Raw genomic sequence first — 22,699 nt, forward strand, 5'->3', positions numbered from 1 at the left:
CCTGGTGGAAGAGTATATAATTGTTCTCCCAGCCACTGTTGCATAAACGAATGAAGACATAATAGTTGCAGTAAATAAATAATTTTAAAATAAATTAGGTTAAATCGGCTCATTTTCCACAGCACACCTGATGAGTCCACTATGTGGCAGCAGATACAGTTACAATACTGACAGAGATCTTTGTGTGTCTTTTTTCAATTCCTGTTAGTATATCAGAGTTTTCAACTAAACAGGCCCATGTTTCATAAGTAAATTGTGGGTAAATAGGAACAAAAATAGTTACATTTTATTACGTGTATTGCTTGTGAAATATTTGTTTGGTATGTTGTGGGATTTTCATGTAAATTATGTGGCATGGCTCAGAAAAGGTTGGACATTTACTTGAACCAGTATTCACCAGACAAATATCTGTCAAATTTTCTTTCTATTTCTCTGATGTTGCTTTTTAAAAAACCTTATGAAACAACTAACCTAGGAATGACCTTTTAGATATTAACCAAAATATTAAAAAATGAAAGCAGTGATGTGATGAGGCTGATCTAAGCTGTGGTGACTTCACAGCTGCTCACTTCCCAAGTCTTTGAAGCTGTTGGGTTCATTGGCCTGTTAAGGTCACACAGATGCTTGTTAAGAGACACAGGCTGGTTGTTGTAATATTACCATTTCCTCCATATTTCATGAGCTTAAACAACGACTCTCTTATTACATCTTTAGGTTTTCTGCAAATCTGTTTTGAGTTTGAGCTGAATCTCCTGTCACATCTTCAGATTTTGATGTGTAGTTGCTGGTGGTGCTAGCTGAACAGATGTTTCTGATACTTATCTCCAACATCCAACGGAGGTCTTCATGGTTTACAGTTATCCATTTTACCTGCATCAAATTAAAGATGTAGGAGTTTCCTTCACAGACCAAATTGCACAATAATAGATAGATGGTTTCTGTTTCTGGGAACCACTCTTGGCTCGCGTCAGTCACGTCATGTCAGATAGCATCAACTTTGGACTGGAAAGTAGTAGTATTTCAGTTCATATCTGCCTTCATCTCTAAAATAACAAGAATTCTCTTATCACTTCCTCTCTTCCACTTAGCACTTTTTGTTGGTTTAGAATCAAAATACGATTCAAGGAGTCGACACTACTGTCAAATGTTCACAGTTTTTAATCTGATATCTATAGATTAATACGATTTATCATCATTTATTTAGCTACTGCTTGGACGGAAAGGAAAAACAACCCACAGATGTGTGTGTTTTACACAGTTCTATTTGGGATGGAATCTTTAATATGTTAAATTGCAAAAGTATAAAAATTTAGCTTCATAGTGTATTTGGATTTTAGTAAGTACTGTAAATACTTGTTGAACGCTGGTAGAACATAATGAGTTTTTTTCACTCTTTACAGAAGTTGTTGTCCCAGTCAGCTAATCACTGTCCTGTCATTCTATCTAAATATTGCATGTACTCACTCTCTGTATGTTGGAGCTTATTAAAGAACTGACTGATGCATTACTGCCACCATGTGGTTGGAAGCTGCATTATAACTGAGCATCTCATGGGTAACATAGCTCTGGTGTGTTCAGTTGAATACCTAAGCAGTCCTTTCGGGCCACAGGTGCAAAACTGAAAGTTTTTCGTGGCCCTCTAAGTGGCGCTGGCGGCCCAAGATTGAGACACAGCCCTATGGTTAAGAATCACTGGTTTAGACACTTTACACAGTAGCATGTAAAACCCAGCAGCAGGAACTGTACACCATATTTCATTTTACTCGGTTCCCATGCAGTACTTTCTGATATGTACCAGCTGGTCCACATCTGCAGATTTGCGTTTCCTGCCCTGAATGAAAAGCTGTGTCGATTTCCCCACTTGCGTGATCACCCTGATCCTCTTGCTTCCATTCTATGTCCTCTCTGCTGCTCCCGTTCTCTGAGGTCTGTAATCTGATCCTTGACCCAGCAGAACAGACACATCCAGAGCACCACAGGGCATCCAGTCTAAAGTCTTGCCCCCCTCGTCCCTCTCCTTGCCCCTCATGTTGCTGCTGCAATTCCCTTGTCACCGTCGACAGAAGATGAACAGTGGTGTGCAAACTCCTTGACTTTGGTTGGCATTTCCTTCAACGACTTCTTCACATTGATAAGAGCTCCCCGGAGGGCCAGCGGGAACAGAAGACGGAGAGCGAGGAGGGACCGCCAGTGTAATTGCTGCCATCATGTGATTGTGTGTGAAAACTCCACTTGTCAGGGTTTATCTCTTACTTGGGGATCTGTCGTGAACTGAACCAGTGGCAGAGGAGTGAGTTCTCTGGAGTTTGGATTGGATAGTCCCCAGGGATGACGAGCCCCTCCTACTGCTCTAAACCTGCCCCCCGGGAAAGCCATAAAGTGGCTGGGTAACTCTGTGGTTAAAGTGGCCAAAGTCACGACAGAAAGGATGCTCGCTCCGGTCACAGTGTGGGAATATATTCTCTCAGGAAGAGACAGGAAGACTGAGATGACGCGGAAATGGAGGAAGGAATGACTTGTTTTTGCACCATCAAAGGCGGCGGTTTGAGACCAGCGAGCTGCCCTTCAATTTGAGTCCAAGCATTGAAATCCAAATAAAGGCCCATAAGGTCTCCAAAGCCCCCTCCCTCCCACCCCGCATGTTATCACCGCACCGTAACAGTTTCCCATAAGTCACCAGCATCCAAGCGTTCACGGTGCATTTAATCTCTCCATCTGTAGCGTGCTGGCCGTGCAGGTGCCTGTGGGCTGGGGTTTTCACCACATCCAGGTGTAGTCGAGTGCAAATGGGCAGACCTGGGGTTCCACAGCAAGACGTCAGAGACGAGAAGCAATTGTCTCTTTCCAAAATATGTCAAGATGATAGATAGGTTCGATACGGAGTGCACGAGTGTGTGTGTGTGTGTGTTGGGAGAATAAAGGATGAGGCGTAAACAAGAGGCTGCTGTTCTCCTCTGATTACCAGCACAAAGGCAGCTACAGACTGTGAGGCCCTTTTAACTTACCATGTTCAACAAAGTGTGACATCAGACGTCAACAGAGTTCACAGATCAATCATCATCGTCCTATAATAGTGCTGTTAATGTCACGCTGGGTCGCCTTATGAAAGCTCCGTATCAGTATCAGTGTGAGCCAAGGTCCACAGAAAACACAAATAAGTACTAGAGCTTCTCCCACACTTCATTTGTGCAGTAATACTATTAACCTCGCAGTATTAAATGCCGTTGCATAAATGATATAATAAGTGTGTTTGTACTGTGTAAGTACAAGTGCACTGTGAAGCCACTGTGACCTTATTCTGATCGTTACAGTGAACCTATAGATACAGTATACAGTTCATATAGAAAGTCAACACACCAGTGTGAGATACTTGGCCAAAAGCCTGTCACAGTCAAACTTGCAATTACATAAAGATATTTTTATATATATAAATAACCCAAAGCTTTTGTCATAGATATTTCTCTCTATTTGCAAAGTTATATCTTAATGCAAAAGGCACAGTCCAAGTAAAACTCACAGTGGAGAAGTGGAGGCACACATTAACTCTGGTAGAATTGGATGGGCAAAAAAGAGGAAAAAAAACATATTTCTTTGTGCAGAAATATGTCCAGAAAACTACTTCAGAAGGCTGTAATGAATTTATGCATAACAAACTGCATGTGTCAAAAAATGTCAGAACAGATTAGAAATCCGAACACGACAAAACTATGCAAAAAAAAAAAAAACAACCCAAAAAACTTCCATTAAATCTTTTGAAAATGAATTCAAAGTGTAGTGTTAGGATTACATTTTGTTCAAGACTCTCAAAAGTAAAGTCAACTTTAAAAAGAAGTTTAACTAACAAATATAACCATACCCAGCTAATACTGTATGTCAGTACTAGGAGCTCTAAGACAGAAGGTTTCAATGACAAGACTTTAGTACAACTCCATCCATCAACCTTCAACTGCTTTATCATGTCAGGGGTCAAGGGGTGAGTTGGAACCAAAAGCAAAGACTCTGGGAAGTCTTATTATTCTGAGAAAATCTACCAACACACACAACATACAAACATACAAACATACAAACAAAACTCAGAAAAACAAGTCAGTCACGCTGTGAGGCAACGGTGCTCGAAGCTACAGCTCTCAGTGCACATACTCTAAAAAAGGCCAACGTAATATCTGTCACTAACTTTTACAGTGTGTATATATATATATGTGAATATTTTTTATTGCTTGCCATGAGGAATGTTTTTTATCCTAGTGGGGCGCTAATGGCTAAAGCTAAAACACAAATGCCTGTGAAAAAGCTTTTATTACAAAATGTCATGGTCCATATGTTTTATACACTGTTTTTAGCACATATCACACATCAATCACTTGGAAAAGCACTGTTTGCATTATGTTTTTATAATCCAAGTTCAATGTATCGCCTGTAGGCGTCCTTTGGTAACAGACCAAAAAAAATGAAAACCATATTTTGTTTATTATATAGGCGTCCTTTGGTAACAGACTGAAAATGAAAACCATATTTTGTTTATTATTACAACTGGCACGAGTTCTACGCAACTTTGCCTGTGATTGAACATGGACCAATCACAATAGGGTTTTTTTTATATGTCTGATGTCTTGTAGTCTGTATGTGTGTGCATGTGTGTTTGTGAGAGCGAGGGGGGAAAGGGGAGGGTGGCAAATGTGTGTGAGTGTCTGCTATTTAGGGGGGAGGGTGACAAATGTGTGTGAGTGTCTGCTATTTAGACCACCACTAGGCTCTTTTTAATCCCAGGTCACTCAGGTCTACCTAAACAGTGAGCCACAGAATGTAAACACAGCCTTATTAATGCTGCCACACTCACTAAGCTTCCACTGAAACCTTCAACACTGGCCTTCAGCTTCTGTTGTGCATTGTTGCTGCTCTCATAACACAAAAACCACAACTCTAATTATAATAAAGGATGTTTTTATATCAGAATATTTAGAACATTTTTAAATCAGTCAAACTCAATCTTTCCACCTGTTAGATTCGTAACAATTGAATAGTTTATATATAAACTTATTTATAATCCTCTAGGGATCCTTTCTGTAAAGTTGTAAAATAATGTGGGTAAATGTTGAGTTTTTTTCTACGATTTTTTTAAGTAATGTATGTGACATTAAAGGGTTTTCTTTTTTTTTACTGAGTTTTCTACCAACTAGTGCTGGGTTCAAGCATCTCCTTGATGAAGCCTTTTGCTGTATTTTTGTTAATTTTGCTAATATGGGCTATCGGCAGGCTATTGTGTGCTAGCAGCACGCTAACTTACAAATCCCTAAAATGCAAGTGAAACATTGACTCAAAGTCCTCGGTATTTAACATTTAATGGATTATTGTATTTTTAGGACTTGTTTTTGTTTTGTGGGCGAAAGGGTTAAATAATTAAATTCTTTTGTTTATGTTACCATTTTCTGATAAGACACTTTTACTTGCTTTGGCTTGTTCCCTGTAAGGCAACCCAGCAGGAACACTGAATCCCAGACACGGTCAAACGGGGAATGTTTTTGTTTATTTGAGGTCTTTAACCTTTTACTTTAATTGGTTGTGGAAGGTCATCGTTCTAACCACACGGGCCTTTTTGCAAGCCTAGCTGCCCAAACTATCTCATACCAAGAAAAAAAAAAACCTTATCTCGCATCCAACAGGCATTGGTTTGAGCCTCATATCCCATACTTTGACTCTCCTGCCTGGGGATAGTCCAACGGACTCATCTCCATTGGGAGCTCCTGTTCCTTCTCACACTGATGTGTGTTTACAGACGCCAACCAAACACCCAGTGACTGGCCCAAAGTTCGTCTTTGTCTGTTTACGCGGCGAGCCGGAGTAAGCTTCTAAGGCCGGGCTACAGGAGCCATGGGTTTGGACTCCTAAGGGATTTAGAACAGAGCTCAGGGAAGCTGCAGGTGCATGAGTCCTTGCCTGAGAGGATTTATGATGAAAGTATTACCTCCAGAGGCAGGATGAGAGGAGATTGTTTCTCCATGAATCCTTTTCCTGCCTGTGGTCCAAGGTCAGGAACTAGATCAGCCCTGAAAACATAAGTGCAAAGCTGCAGTCCACCTAGAAAAGCCATCTAACAAGTGCTTGTCCATCTGAAGTGGGAGATGCCAGAGCATGACGTTTTTATCAACTGCTTTTGTTTGTGTTTGTCCATGAGAAAGTTTAGAGCTGTTGGAACGGCTCCATGTGCTCACAGCTCTGCACCTCAAGGCAGATCAAGCCCAGGGACAGCCACCCTTCCCATGGTGCTCATGTTCCTCCCCCATCCCATGGGGGACGTAGGCCCAGGTTTGGCTAAAAGAGGGAAGGACAGAGAAGCACAGTGGGTGCAATAGCAAGACAGAAACAGAGAGACATCTGCTTCTCATCTCGATGGGAAAATTCCCCTGATTCTGGAGATTAGGTTGGAGTCCCCCAGACAGAGCACGCTGGCTCCTCCGAGGCTCACCATTTGTTAGCGGGCTCCCTCAGGCCTTGTTGGCTTAAATCCAGGGAAACCCATTTGAGTGAGGGAACTTCTGTTTACACTGCATGAACACATGCTCACAAAGCAATGTGGTACAAACAAAAAGTTTGTGTTTTTCTTGTTGTGGGTAGTTTCCCTTTAAACTCAACTTGATGATGAAACTCTCCGTCCTTCACTCTGTCCTGTCAATGTGGCACAGCCTGACTTTAGGAACGGACTGGAACAAACTAATCAGGTTTGAGTTTGAGCTCCTTAATTGATATTCAAATTTTATAATAACAGTTCCACAACTTCTAGAAACCTTTTTATTTTTGTAATCCTTAAAGTTATTTTATAACTAACTCTCTTCTATCCAAAGATCATTTTTTTCTGTGGAATTTAAGTTCAGTAAATAATTTTGCTTTTGTAGATCAGGGGAGTCAAACTCATTTTCACCGGGGGCCACATCAGCATAACAGTTCCCCTCGAAGATCCATTTGTAACTGCATGGACTTAATTGTGACACACAAAAGGACTTGACGTTCCTTTGTTATTTTCATGTTATTGATTTTAATTCATTTTAAAATATGGCGTTAATTTGAAATGCAATATGTCAAGATTTTTGTTGGGGCTTTGGGGCATTTTCTTTTCCAGAAGTTCAATAATTTGAAGTTTGAAGTACTAATAAGTATTTGTCATATGCACATGTAAACAGTGGCTTACACTCTGCAGTTAAATTCTCAGGACAAGCAGGGATCAGTTCCAGGCCGAGACAAAGACAGTAATTTGGCAAGTACCTGTTTCTGTTAGTGAGAAACAACAGCATTTATTAAAAACTAAAACGCAGGTTCACAGAACAGCAGTAATTACTGTTTGTGAGCATTTACCTCGGCAGTGACTTCCCCTCCAGAGATTGGCTTTAATTTATACTTCCTTCTTCTTTTTCGTTTTTCCTCTCTACTGTTACACCAACCATCTCTGTTTCCTCTTTCACCACATCCACGCGTCTTCTTGGGGTTCTTCCTCTTCTCCTCTTCATCTCCAACATCCGTTGTCCTTGTTATTCACTGTCTCCCCTCAACACAGGTCCAAACTGCTCCACCTTAACGCTCCTGCTGATCAGTTCATTGCATTCTTGACGTTGATACGTCATACTTCATGTTATGTAATGTTCTTAATGTAATATTTCATACTGCATTTTGAATATTTTTCATCTGTGTTTTTTTTTTGCAGAAATCTGCAGGATTTCTTGCAGTATTTATCTGGTTAATTAAACCAGGGATTAGCTGGTTCTTTACGATGCAGCTTAATTAAGGTCATAATTATCACAGCAGGACCAATCAGCTGTCGGCTGCTCTACACTAACAAATCTGGCGTGCCTTGAAAAAACATTTGGACAACCTCATTACTGCTGTGTTTATTTTCTCCTCGTCGGCACTGCACATTTTCACTCATTCACAGCTCGGTGTTTAGGTGTCAGTCAGTGCTCTGTGTTCATTCAACACCAGCTCTCTGCCTTGTTCAAAGCTTATCATCACACCTTCGACCGGCCCGACAATCTCAGATCTGCTCCACAGCTTTCAGACAACACGGGTCGTGTTCTGATCTTTGTTGGTCTTTTACCACCACAGCTGTCAAACAACGGCTTTCAATCATTTCCTAAGGCAATCAATCAAATGGTGCAGAGCCATTGGAAACACAAGGCCCTGTGTAGTCTGAAGGCAATCATGCTTGTAACCACACCTGATGTTTCTGGGACGTCAACTTCTCACAGACAGGGTGGACGTCCTGCTCTTCATCAGGGATGAGTTTTGAAAGGCCTCACAGTGGGTTTTCTAAGCCTTTCAGCTCTGATCCAGCAGCTGAGCATGAGTGGATTACTGGGAGCTCTGCAAATGTAATGAGAAACGTAAAAAGGTTCGACAGCTGTGAAGGACTTCTAGAGACGCACTCAAAATATTGTCTACACATTTTAGCACAAATATAATACTTCTAGAGACACACTCAAAATATCGTCTACACATTTTAGCACAAATATAATAATAGTAAGAGTTCTATCGATCAAGCTAACATATCAGCTAGAACAGCGGTCCCCAACCATTTTTTGTACCAAGGACCGGTCGGCGGGTATCAACCGTTATTGTGGAATGGTATTTTCTCGCCATTGTTAAACTTTTCAAAATAAAACACCTTTTGTATTCTAGGACCGGTTGGCCGGTATCAGTCGTTATTGCGGAACGGTATTTTCTCGCCATTGTTTTTCAAAATAAAACACCTTTTGTATTCGAGTCTGAATGACCTGTTGGTTTGAAACATAGACAGATTATCTTTTAATGGAAAAAAAAAGTAAAGGGATATGACTGGATTCTTTTTGAATGAAGTAAATTAGTAAAACTAAAATACCTTTTTACCCTGCAGCCCGGTACCAAAAGACCTACGGATCGGTACCGGTCCACCAACCGGGGGTTAGGGACCTCTGAGTTAGAATACAAACCCATGCGTTTTTCACTTTATACAGGCCACACGATGACAATATCTAAAACATAGGGCAGTCATGAATTATTTTAATGAACTTTAATAATCGATTTATTGTCCATTCACTTATCGTCGCCCGAATGCACAGTCGATCACCACATTGGTATTTAAACACACTGCAGGAAAGAGTTTTGGTTTCACCAAACACCTACCATAGACTAATGCTTCAAATAGCGTCTCAGTGTCCAGCATGTGTTGGTGGGGGCTTCAACCTCAGGTCAGACACCTGTCTATGTAACACCAACCCCACCAGGTGAATATTTTTATTCAAAAAACCAATAAAAATAATAATTGTCAGTGACAGTGGTTACCTAAAACGTTAGCCCCAGATAACTGTCTGTCTTTGATGCATCACAGCTGGTTGTCAAGTCAACAAGTCAGTTCTGTTGGAACTGCTCTCCTGTCCTCTATTTGACGTCTCCCAGATCATGCATGTAATGGTATTGTCTTCTTTAATCATTTCCATGTACATCAGTGATGTGTGTGTGTGAATCCTCTGCTGATTTATCCCTGATGTGCAGTGAGAATCTGAAGCTACGGAGCAACAAAAGAATTGCATTTAGCTGCCAGGAAGATACGGTCTCCTCCTTACTCTTTAACCCAACCTCACCTTCCTGGAATTTGTGTATTTATTTGCTTATTTTCTTTTTAAGGGCCACCTGAAAAAAGTGTCCATAAGGTACTGTAGAGTATCCAGTCAAAGTACTTATGGTTCATAGAGAAAGGAGACTAAGTGGGATTAGCCTCTTTGACCAGTCCTTTTTCAGTGCACTGCGGTCGTTCCAGTTGAGTTCATATAATGCATTGTCTGTGTGTTTTGTCCACTCTGGTGGTCCTCGTTCATCTGTCCCCTCTGGCCAGAGCACCATCTGGGACTGGTTGTCTCCACCTTCACTGTGGCAGCAACACTTTGAGGCCAGAAGCAGACACTCAATCACAGCAGCAACAACAAATATACACACATCGTCCGTTAATGAGAAGATCTCCGATTCCTTCAAGTGCACGGTAGCTGCGCCGTGTTTAAAAAAAAAAACCCTGCAGTTTCTGTGATGATAATAGATGGCACAGCAGCCAAATTCCCATCAGTCCACTGGGTTATTTATTATGTTTAGTTATTATCTTTCCGTAACACTTTGACCTTCACCACTGCACTCCCTGCTCTGCTCCCATCTCCTTTTTCTTACACTACGAGCAACTGCTGCTTGAGTGAATGTCCTTCTCTCTACCAAAATAAATCCAAGTGCAAAGGTTTGTTTGGCTGTTGTTGGAGCAGAGACAAACTTCACCTAATGTTTACTCAGTTTGCTCATGTTTTCTTTGCAGGGCCCTGCTTTGGTCATTTTATGACAGACTGTCCGAGTGAGTGCAGCTAAACATGAGTCCCTAGAGGTTAAAAACAGCTATTAAACCCAGATGAAATCAGCATTTTTGTGTAACTGTTTTTTCAAGATAGGGCTGCATGCTTGACCCTAAAACAAAACAAAAAAACCCAAATGTACATAAACAAAGTTGCAGTATAAAATTATTCATCACAGTAATGCAGTTCAGGTTATGGCTAGGGCGCGGCGCTCATCATGCACCAGTAAAATGCTGCTGAAATCATATGATAATAATAACTGATTACATTTTTGAAATTTGATTTAGTGTGTGATACAATTATATTTTCTAAAATTGTTTTCAAAACACACTCTGTCAATATAATATTAGCCATACATATATATTTTTTCATTTTTACCCCGTTGTGAAAATGGGCTTTTGTGAAAACAAAAAGTTGAATTAAAATAAAACATTTGTGACAAAATATAATATAAAAATATAATATAATATATGCTATACTATGTTATAATAGTGCAGTTAACCTGTTGATCAGACTGAAGTATATTTGTAAACCTGACTGTAAGGTAAGGTTTCGTACAGTCATTTCCTCCATGTTTGTAAGTTGCAGTTATTCTTTTTTTGGAGACACAACCTGTGAAGCAAGAAGAATCATTTAATAAACCCTGTAGACTGAGAAATGACCAGCAGGGTTCCTGTTGAACTGCTGTCCAGTAAATCTCACTGTCCGATCCATGTTTACTTAAGTGTCTCCATCCTCTAGGAATAAATCTGATCTAATTCCTAATCGATCTTAGAATAACATTCACCAAAAAAAACACCCGTATGCTCCATTAAACGCAGTCTCTTTTATCTGTTTTAATAACATGTCAGAGGGCTGAAAAACCCGGCTCGTGTACAGAGAAGTATGTTTACACAGCAGTCCACGTCCACCTGCTGGAGCGATCATTATATTTACATTAAGCATCATTTGGTGGTTGTTATTCAGAGGGAATGGTTGAACATGAGGCAGATGTTAAAAACAACTAATTTATCTGTTTAATGGCCGACGCTGTATCACCACCAACAGTGTCAACCTCTGAACCTGTGAATGCGCTCCACATGTGGAACCTCTTACTGGAGTAGAGTGTATGGCCACAGGCCTGAGTTACAACCTGCTCCCTGACTGCTGGACAACTTCCGCACTGTTTGCGTCGCTCGTTCTTCATTTGTAAAGCTAACAGCTTTTTTAACCCACGCTGACACCGGCTGCCATAACTCATCCTCTGTGCTTTTTTCACCTTTTTTTTTTTGCTACGTTGCAGCAGGATCTTATTCCTGCAGCTCATGGAGGCGATAAAATTTTATTGTCGACAAACAATCAGCTTCCTGTCTGTGAGCCGCCGCTGCTGCTGCTGTGCACCAGGTTCACGCTGGGTTGGTGTGTTTTAATGAACTGATTGAGTTGTTTGATACTAAGTTTAACTTTCAGTTGTACCTGTAGAGGTTTACTGTTTGTAAAATTATTATTTTAACCTTTGAATATATGCTTCACTGAAGCTTCTTCAGCTGTTGTTCTACTATGGCATCCCCATCCCACAAAAACATGCATTTGAGAATTGAGTTTATTGAACAACAGCTATGGATGTATGTATGAATGGTATGAATGGATTGAAGGAATATGGTTTCTATATTCTGTACAACTATTTTGTCTAACTCTTTCCACCCAAACCTGGGTAGCCTTAATTTATGACTCTGAAAATTAAACTAATAAAATGTCGGCAGTGGTGGCTTGATGGTTAAGGAAGCGGACTTGGGTCCAGAAGGTTCGAGTCCACCAGCGGCCAGTGAGGTGCTCTGAGCATGGCACTGTCCCCTCACACACACACTCCCATAATCTCCATCTTTTAAACATTTAGACTTTTCCAATATTTATGGCATTTTCAAATGTAATAACAATAGTGCAGCTATGTAATTCATGATGATTCATCGGTCTGTGTTGACCTTAGTGAGAGACAAAGTGTGTAAAGTTTAATGAGCTGCAATTGTAGCTGATTATAAAATGGTGTCACAATCGAGGTGACATAAATTTCACCGTCACTTTTCCAACGACTTTGTAACCACATAAACGACTCTAAAGTATAAAGATGATGAGTCTCCTCAACCCGGACCAGAGAATTTGGAGCATATTTTCTCGAGTCGTGAATCATTAAAACCTCATCTGGTCTGTGGCTAAAATAACAACCCAGCTGTGTGAAGCCCAATGCTTTCTGGAAGTTTTCTGCAGTGACTAATTCCTGATACCTGCGAGCTAAAATAACTTCCAATTGTGTGCAACAAAACAATGAGCTTGAAAACAGGACGACACCTGACAACCTTGGGAAAACACGTCACAGACAAAAACATGTCAGTGTAATATACGTAAACAGGATTTGACTTGTTTGTAAATGAAAGGACTTGTTGTGATGTAAAGCTAAATACCTTAGGTAACAGTAAGCCGCTTTTACTCCCGGCTGGAGCACTTCCTATTAGACTTCCACCTTTCTTTTTTTGAACGGACCAAAGCTGTTTTCACACTCGTACAGTTGGTGTGGAAGGAAACGATTCATGGTTTGTCACAGCTAATTAATGGCAGGAAAAGAGGGTCTGGGTGTTAAATGTTGCCATATCCTGTTTGGGTCTGCCGTCCAGGTGGTTCAACACGAGCAAAACCGTATGACACCATCTCCCAGAATCCTCCTGCCGAGTCTTTCCATTTCTGTTTCGCTCTTATCGGTTGTTGGTGTTAGAACCCAGCACCAGCAGTCTGTGGACCACAGTATAAGACGGTTCATGTGACAGAGCGTCCGTCTCTGAGGAGTGAAGTGATTAACTCAGGTCTTTAGCAGAAACGCTGGTTTCCCTGAAGAGCTCTAACTATTGTTAATGAGATCCTTCAAAGTGTGGGGCTCCCTGACAGGCCGCCGCAGTGGAGGGGAAACCAACGCCGCCCCAACAATGATGAATGGATGTCATTAATGTAGTTCATCTGTTTACCTTTTACTCAGCAATCTTAGGAAAATGGGGGTGAGGGGGGTCAACGGCAAAAAGGGAGAAGTGCTTACTTTGGCACCGCGGCTCCTCGTAGCCACACATCCAGAGACACAGCAGGCCGTTCCATCCGCCAGTCAACGCTGCTTCAATCATCAGCCTTATCACCGAGCTGACACAGACAGGAGCTTCTGGTTTCGAATGTTTTCAAACACTGCAGTACATGAATAATTGACAAATCATTGCCCCCCCCCCCCCAAATAATTCTAAATATCTGAGAACAAGAGGGAAACGGAAGATTAGATTAGTTTCCTTTAGAAGCATGAAATAATTAAAAGCCCCAGAAGCCCTGGTTTTCACGGGGTATTTCCACCCGTGTTTAGTCCATCCGTATAACATTAGGTCATGTTTACACGACTGCCATATGATGTGACTACGGAGCCTCCAGATAATCAGCCTTTACTGGCACAAAGAAATGCTTAAACGTCTGAATGCGACTCTGGTTCCTGTAGTACATATATCAGGCCTGTATGTGGCACTGTGTTAGTCACGCTCTAACATGGTAATGAAAACTCTAAAAGAATCAACAGAGTGTGCGCATATGGCTTACAAGAGAAGCACGAAAAGACGGAGATGGCTAAAGTAGCCAAAGAGGTTTCTACATCATGGTCAGAAGTTGTATGATCTCCGCCATTGTTGTTACTGTGTGGTGTTGAGCAGCGTTACTACGGTAAAAGGTTACAGAGAGGTGACACAGTTAAGTGATTTCTAGGTGTTTTCCCCGTTGTAACAGAGGAAAAACATAAGATGACTTTTTTTTTTACAAAGTAACAAACGTTGTACCACTGCCCAGCATTCACACCTGAGACTCTTAACACCTGAGGTAGAAAAGAAAAAAAAAAGACAATGAGATTATGGTGTTGAGCCGAAAATGAAGTGAGAGCTGGTTCAAACTTGATTTATGCAAATGCACAGACAAGACAGTGTCGGCTGATTGGACGTACCAGTCATGGAGCGTCTTTGTGTGAAGCATGAGGGATGAGTTTGGTCACAGGAGCCACAGGTTGCAAACCTCCGCTCTTAGCCTTTAATCCTTTTCAGGATCACGGAGAAGCTGAAGCCAAACTTGGGTGAGTCATTGGGGGAGGTGAGGTTACACCTTTATTAAACAAGCAGAGAGACATCAGGAGATGAACCCAACCCTCTGTTAACGCAATGGATTAAAAAGCAGCACTGCATGCATCTTCAAAGTGTGGCCCCAGGACCCGTTGTTGCACATCACTGGGGTTAAAGGGGTCAAAACTCCCGTCACTAAAATCATTCTAATGCTGTGTCAGCTCAAGTTCAATTGATTTTTTTTTCTGTTTTATGAAACTATAATGAGCATATCTTGTTGTAAAATCTGGCCGATGATTTAGCAATTTTAAACAATATTAGGTACAACGAGACTTCATTTAGCAAAAGTATATTTTTTGTTACTGCTAGCAACTTCTTATTCCTTTGTAAAGCACTACTTTACTTCATATTGCAGTGATTTTAGCGTTTGCCTCGGCTTGTTCTGTGCTGTAGAATTTGACTAAATATTAACCGAGATGTAAAATTTGTCCGTCTTTGTTGTCTAATTTTAATCGTAGATGTATCACAGTAACTGGTTAACATATAGGTATAAGGTTAACTACTCCTTATGTTGGTGATCTTCAACTGGCGGCCCTTGGGTCAAATCCTGCCCACCAACGCATCCAATCCGGCCCACGTCTGAATTCCAAAATTGCTGAAAAGCTGAAAAAAAAACAATAACTGAGACATAAACAACTATGATTTAGAACTCTTTTTACATTCCATTAGACGAAAATATTTAAGTTTCCAGTCCAAGGTGTTAGTGTTTGTCCAGAAAAATTCTGTAATCCCGTTTAACTAATATTGCACAAACATATTTTCTGAACACAACTGAATTAAAAAAAGAAATAACCTGCATATGGTAGAAAATTAGAAATAAAGTAGGAGATCATCTACAAACATCTTACCAAACTGAAGGCACGTCTGATCGTGGTCCCCGTCTGTCTGTGCTGAGCGGTCAGACTGGGATGATAGGTGGAGGTGAAGGTGGAGGTGGAGGTGAAGGTGGAGGTGGCCCATTCACTGTCTCAAGTGTTTGAGATGTTTGAGAACACCACACGCTTCAGTGTGGTCGGTACAATAGCCGGGGTCAGCAGAACCATTCAGCAGTGCTGGAGGAATGTGTGGAAGCCCACAAGGAATCCTTTGGTGTCTCCCTGAAGATTAACTCGTATGTGTCAGCCCTAACGGAATCTTCCTCTCCTGTCGGAATGCTGACGCCTCAGAGGAAAATCCCAGTGCATTCTGGATCCTGCGTGAGCCGGCGACTGTGTACCGTCCACGTCAGGGATGTAAAATTCAATGTAATGTTTACTTTGCCTCACATGCAGAGAACTCCAGGGAGGAGGATTTGACAGTGAGTCTGTGTGTAACATAAATCAGTTGTCAGGGAGCGGTTGTTTTTACACGGTCAAACCACTGGACCCTGAACTGTACCTGTTTTGTCCGGTCGAGGACGTTTTGTCCAGGTCTGGATGATGGGGACGAAAACGTATGAACATTTAAAACCGTATTTTAAAGGATGAAGGAGGCTAAATGAAACAGTGGTTAGAGCTCTTGCCTTACAGCGTAAACGTCAGCAGTTTGAACTCAAGGAGTAACTTAGGGATTTTTTATTGAGTATTGAGTTTGTTGACTGAACTGTGCAAGTCTTGTTAGCTTCTAGAGTTCTAGATCTGGGAATGGAATAGAATTGACACCAGAAAAGTTCATATTAGACAGAAATTCTGTTCTTACATTGTACCGTATATAAAAAATGGGGGAAAATTGACCACATTCAACTTGTTTTACAGCATTAGTGTCAGTGTATAATCACTTGCTTACCACATTCAACTTGTTTTACAGCAACATTAGTGTCAGTGTATAATCACTTGCTTATTTCATTCAAGCATTACAGCAGTAGTACACTTATGTCCAGTGTGCCATAATCCATTGAAAGACCCTCAGCACCTCACCGCGACCCACCATGGGTCCCGCCCCACTATTTGAGAAGTACTGAGTTAAACAGTAATATTCAGTATTTAGAGGGAGGTAGACGTCAGGCTGGAGGAGAGATAGAACATATGAGAGCAGCACATTAGAAATGTAGGTGATTAACTTATTAAGAGAATAATTATTTTTTATTTTAGACCCAATCCTCCAGCACCTACTGAATGAACTGTTATAATATTACAACAGCTGTGACAACCGCTAGAGTTATCACCACTCTACAACTTAAAGGTCCTGTTCAAACCCCCTCCTCTCTTCTCTCCTCCTCCCCCACCCACCTCCCCTTCTTCCCCCCTTTTCACAGAGCTCAGGGGAGACAGATGATGAAGAGGAGGACAGAGGAAGGGGAGGAGATTGAGATGGCCGGCTTGTGAAAAGGTAGTGTGGAGCAATTAGAGGCAAGTGTGTGTTTCTGCAGCCTGGAGCTGGGATCTGGAGTGAAAACTGAAACTGCAACTACATGTGTGTGTGGGGGTGTGTGTGTGTGCGTGTGCTTCAAGACAAGTCAGCATTTGAAGACTGAACAAACTCCCGCTCTATTCGCTTTGTAATTGATGAAAATCAGTCTTTTTCTTTGTTTCGTCTCTGGACCAATTTTATTCATCAGCGACTCCAGCGGCGGAGAAGAACCTGCAGGATTACAGACTACAGCACTTGAACTGAAGCTGATTTTGAGTTTGATTTTTTTTTTTTTAATCACTTTTGTCGGATTTTGTTTGAGTTTGATTTTTTTTAATCACTTTTGTCGGATTTTCACCGGGAGCCGGCGCCTCCCCTCCTCTCTCCTCCCGTAGACTTCGCGAAATGAAACTCGGCTTCGTCATGGAGACGGCGGTGGCGCTTTATCTGCTGCTCTCACCTGCACAGGTACCGACACTCACGTCACAGAACCGGGAGAATAGTTGTGCAGCTTATATTCACACACGTCAGTATAAACGGTAAAAACTAATATTCTTTGTCCGTCGTTGTTTGATAACCTTTGCTTGTTGTGTTTCATCACAACTTCACCGCTTACCTTTGGTGAGACGCAATTCACACGTCATCACGTCGTACGTTTTATCCATCAGTCCTAATCCAAACAGGTTCCTCTGTTTGACGTCATTTATATATAAAACAACAGAACTAGAAATATCACCACGACATGTGTTATATTTAAATGTATTTATGTTGTTTTAAATGTGAAAACTTGTAAAAACTTTTTTTTTATTATTTGCCCTATTCACTCAAACTCCTGGCCCGCAGGCCAGAAGTGACCCTCGTACCTTCAAAATCCGGCCCACAACTAGATGTCACTCATGATTTAATTTTGCTCTTGAGGATTTTTAAAATGTTATTCTATAATTGTATTTATAGAATACAACAAAAATACCCTGACTTTTTTTTTAAATATCAGGGTTTTGTAGTGAATATGGTTAAATGATGTGACTCTCGAGTGAAACAACAGTGGCTGCAGTGGAACCCTGGCTTTAGGGATGAATCAGTTTGGATTAGTTTGAGCTGTTAGTGTCCAATATTACTGGGCTTGGAGCTGTGATGATGATGATGATGAGGAGGAGGAGGAAGATGATGACTTAGTCCTACTTCACCAGCACCACACTCTTTACTCTACTGTTATTGTAGAACATGACATGGTGCATTCCTCCCTGTGGAACAGTGGACCAGTGGAACATGTGGTACAAAGTGACTCACAGCTGTGTTTGACTATGATTTCTCACTATGTAATTACAGTTGTTACTGTTCAGACGACCAGCTCGCTCTGCTGTAACGAGCTCTTAAACTATTCCATTTCCGTTCATATATGAAAGTTTATATTTCTAGAGCTCGAGGCAAGGTGACCTGGAAATGCCTGATTCTGTCCTTGAAATCGACATTTGCAAACCTTACGTATGTGCTGGGAAGTTTTATTTTCATATTGTTGCCTAATCCTTGCTACCTGAAGGAATCCACGTCCATGTCTGTGTCCCACATGGTTGTTGTTGGGCTACACAGATATTAAGGGATTGGTTTTAATTGCCCACAGTAGGATTTACAGCTGTTCTCCAAATAAAACAATGATTTTAACATTAATGGCAACATATGACTATAAAGTCATATCGGTTCCACTGTTCTCGACTGACCCGCATGGGTTCCAAATTCAAAAAGCTGGCTGCATACTGTAGAATTGAAATTTTCTTAACTCTACAAACCACTGTATGAGTTGCTGCCCCCTAGTGACGGAAGGCTTGATTATCATTCAAACATTACAGCAGTAGCACACTTCTGTCCAGCGTCCCACTATATTCCACTACAAGCCCAACTCACGCCCAACTCCCCCCGGCCCTCCTGGCATCTCACCAAGCCCCCCTAGGTGCCCCGCCCCACTGTTTGAGAAGTATTGGATTAGTGTTTATGTTAAGCAATAGCAGTTTTTCAATTTTAGAAAAGTAAGGAAATTTAATTTGTGCATGACTACAACAGTAGGACTAGAACTAAATCCAAATCTAAAACACGTACCCAGGTGAAAATATTTTTTTTCCTCCTTATATATGTATGTACATATGTCAGTATGTATATATGGAGAAGAAATTCTCATAAAAACGCTGCATACCCAAAAGTATTTACTGGTAAAACATGAAATCTTTTCATCTGCAGCAGCAGTTTTTTTTCCACTTGGTGTGTGTGAGTGCACTTGAGTGCATTTAATAATAAAAAAACATTGCAACTTTTCTTCAGGCTACTCATATCACTGTCAGCTGACAGCGGATTAGCACAAAGCTCTTCTGTTTTTCCCCAGCGTCGCCTTTATAGTCGTTTTAATGAAAAAGTGCCAAAACAGGATGGAGTAGAAACTGGACGGAGGACTCATGTATCACGCCGTAGAAAAAGATGATGCGTCTTGTACAGCAGGACTCGTGCCAACACTCAGGCTCTTGAGCCTTTTCAGTCTCTGATTTCCTCCCCAAGGTGGCTGAGGGTTGGCAGCTGTCGCTGACACTTCTCATGTTTACGGCCCGAACAGCCCATTCCTGAGTCCTGTCATTGTTACTGTAACACTTCACACACTGCTCTTCAGGCCACGCTCCATATGTGGACGTGTTACACAATGTGGACTCCCAGAAGTTGAGAAAAATTGCTTCACATTCACTAAATCGTCCGACCAGAGACCCAACATCTGCTGCTGAGCTGAGGGTGAGCGTGTGAGGAATGGGATCACCAACATCTTCTCTAATCCTTATAATCAGCTCATGGGCCGCGTAGACAAAACAGCAGTAAAAACGTCCAAGAAACTCCACGTGTGTGCTCATTGTTCAACCACAAACGACGTCAGACCAACGATGGGTCTTCAGTCTCCACTCATATTGGCTGTAGATGTCAAAGAGAAACTGAAAATGTGTTTGGAGTTTGTTGCAAAGGAGCATTCGGAGTCCTGAGGCTAGAACTGATGACACTCTGGGACAGAACTGTGAGTGTCGTAGAGTTCAGTACAGCCTACCCAGTCTACCTTATATATATATCCTTATATATCCCATATATACCCCCAATTCTCCACACCTTCCAAAAAACAAACAAATGTAACAGGCGTTCTTATAAAGGCAGCAGATTAATCATGCTTAAATGACCAGAAGACATAAATATATCCTCAATGTATTTAGAAATAAAATGTCAGCTTTTAATTTAAAGTTTAATTAATTATGTCTTTATTGTGTAGAAAAATCCTAATAAAAAAAATTCTAAATGCCATCACATTGTCTTGTGCACCCCCTAGTGGCAGCTCTAAACTTTGGGTGATCCCTGGCCTATGAGAACATAGGTTCCTATAACCTGGGAAAGACATCATTTGTGACATATTTGCATAGCAACAAACCAAATTAATTCATGAAAAATCATGTATTGTAGTCACTAGATGGCACTGTGGTCAACGGGATTATCTTATTTTAAATTTATTGTTACATCAACATATCTTGGAGACAATCTCGGAAGTACGTGGCGAAACAGAATTTTACCATCAAACCCAGGATGAATCTGATGTTGGGAATGATAGGACGTTTATTTAACTCTTAATTGGCAAAAAATATAGGAGATAAAAATGTAAATCACTGATACGAGCTGTGTTGTGGTCGACTTTGTGTCGTTGTCGTTGTAAAAAGGGCGTTTTTGGTTTGTGTTGAGCTGATACTCATACCTGAGAATCTTGGCTAGCCTAAAGCTGTGGGATTTCCAGTGGGTTTTCCTCCCATTTTGTTGGAAGCGTTCGCACTTTCAGGGGAACCACAAGTGAACTGTAAAAATTAGACTTAATTGCTGCTCAGTTCTTAAGTCCTAACTGGTTGTTATCGCTTGGCAACGGCACACAGCAACCAGCAATAAGACAATAAGCAAGCTGCCACAAGCTTTACAGGCGTGTAGGGTAATATAAATCAAGGAGGGCTGGAAGAGCGACTGTATAAATTGTATAATGGTGATTGGGTGTAGTATTGAGTGTTTGAAAACCCATTTTCAAGCATGTATTAATCTGGAATAATACTAGATTGTGAAGTAATTTAGAATATAAAGTATAGTGTTTGAGAGTACACGTGAGCAGATTGCAGGTATCTGTGAACTTCTGTTTTTGTAATAATAGGTCACATTTTGATACCCTTCATAAGAGATCAAATCAGATTTTTTTTTGTTCTTAGTCAATTCTACCCAAACCTTTTGCTGCAGCCCACAAAAACTATATTTTCATTGAGCAAACTCCAAACCTTTTGCTGCAGCGCCACTTTTTTGTAGATAGAAACTCCACCTAATGTTAATAAAAAGTTACAAGTCCTACAAAAACTATATTTTCATTGAGCAAACAAATCAAAGCAACAGCTTTATACTCATTTTGGGGCCCTGCCCCCCGCTTTTGGAACCACTGCTGTAAGGCAACATACTAAGCACTCTTTTTGTGTGTGACCATCCTAAAGCATCAACTTGAAATGACCAGTTACCAGTATGAGTGACTCGTACTGTGGCTCAGTACCGGGTTCTTACTGTGTGTAGTTTGTGTTCAGTGTGTGTGAATGAAACTAAAGTAGAGTTGATATAGCACCACTTCAGATTGATCCCAGGTCTTTGTATGTGACCTGTTCAAACTGGTCCCATTACTTCTGCTTGATGTCATCTGGGATTGGCTCCAGCGCCCCCCTCTGTACTTAGGGAGAATCGTGCAGCAGCAGGTGACTGAATACGTGTCCTAATGATTTACACCCATGCACTTGTTCTGGTCACATGTCCAAACAGCATGACATCACGCCTGGGGAGGAAGCACCTGGGGTTTCCTCTCTGAACAATGGCGACCTTCCGTGAACTGTCCATATTTCTAGACACGTTCCTTCCCGGCTTACGCACGTCACCTATTTCACCGCACGTGCACGTTGGTGGTACGTTTGTGCACTTCCCTCTGAAGACTCAGATATGTTTGGAAACGGCTGCTGTACCTGTTGCCTCCTGTCTATTTCACAACTTTTCCCTCATCACACCAAAACCGCTGGAATGCGCACAAAGTACCTGAAGTTCCTCGTAAAACACAAGTGAAATCATGCAACTGCATGTACAGCCCAACATGACAGACATCCCTCATGAGTCAGCAGCCAGACTCAGAAATGATCAAAAATGACTCAGACCTTTCAAGGCAGAACAAGCGTGATAAAGATCTCTGGTATGAAGTGAAGTCGAAATCTTGAAATCTGTACGTCTGAATTTTTACTTTTAACGATGAAAGAAAAAATACTTTCAGAATGAAACAGACCTCAGGAGGTTGGGGCTGAGGCCAGTTTTGTCATTGGTTCCCATCCACTCTTCTATCAACTACACCTTATATCTGGTGTTTTGTTAGTGATGTTGTTTTGTCCATTGTTGCCTGATAAAAGCTTCTGTTCCTGAGTTGCCTTCTCCATAACTACTCGATCCGGATGATTGAGAACTTACACCGACATACTGTGTTTGTCGTATACATTTTCAGTATTTGATGTGTTCCTACGTATTTTTTAATGCGTAGAACAGTGTTTGAAGGACAATAACTTTGTGAAAATGGGACATTTTTGGAAAAGTGGTTTGACTTGGTTCATGTCACTTATGGAGTTAATTGTAAAGTTCCGTTCAGTCAGACAACGGTGTTTTACTGTGAGGAAAGTCACTGAACCAAAATAGAATCACTTGCCAGAAGTTGCTTAACATTTCAAGGCAGTTTAATCAGAAAAACAGGAAATCTCAGAACTCTGGTATATCTGTAGACTAGGTGTTAGATTAAAT

General features: G+C 41.2%; 1 protein-coding gene across 1 annotated transcript in view; it reads left to right on the forward strand.

The window, feature by feature from the left end:
• The window catches only part of pgfb (placental growth factor b), a 46,244-nt gene that overhangs the window by 10,771 nt on the left and 12,774 nt on the right, over positions 1 to 22,699 (forward strand). The window contains exons 4-5 of the mRNA XM_008334891.3: positions 16,749 to 17,113; positions 17,159 to 17,311. Of these exons, the coding sequence (XP_008333113.1) occupies positions 17,249 to 17,311 (63 nt within the window). The 5' untranslated portion in view covers positions 16,749 to 17,113; positions 17,159 to 17,248. The remainder of the gene's footprint in view (positions 1 to 16,748; positions 17,114 to 17,158; positions 17,312 to 22,699) is intronic.

This window comes from Cynoglossus semilaevis, chromosome 1 (assembly GCF_000523025.1).
Source record: "Cynoglossus semilaevis isolate Cse_v1.0 chromosome 1, Cse_v1.0, whole genome shotgun sequence".
Classification (NCBI taxonomy): domain Eukaryota; kingdom Metazoa; phylum Chordata; class Actinopteri; order Pleuronectiformes; family Cynoglossidae; genus Cynoglossus; species Cynoglossus semilaevis.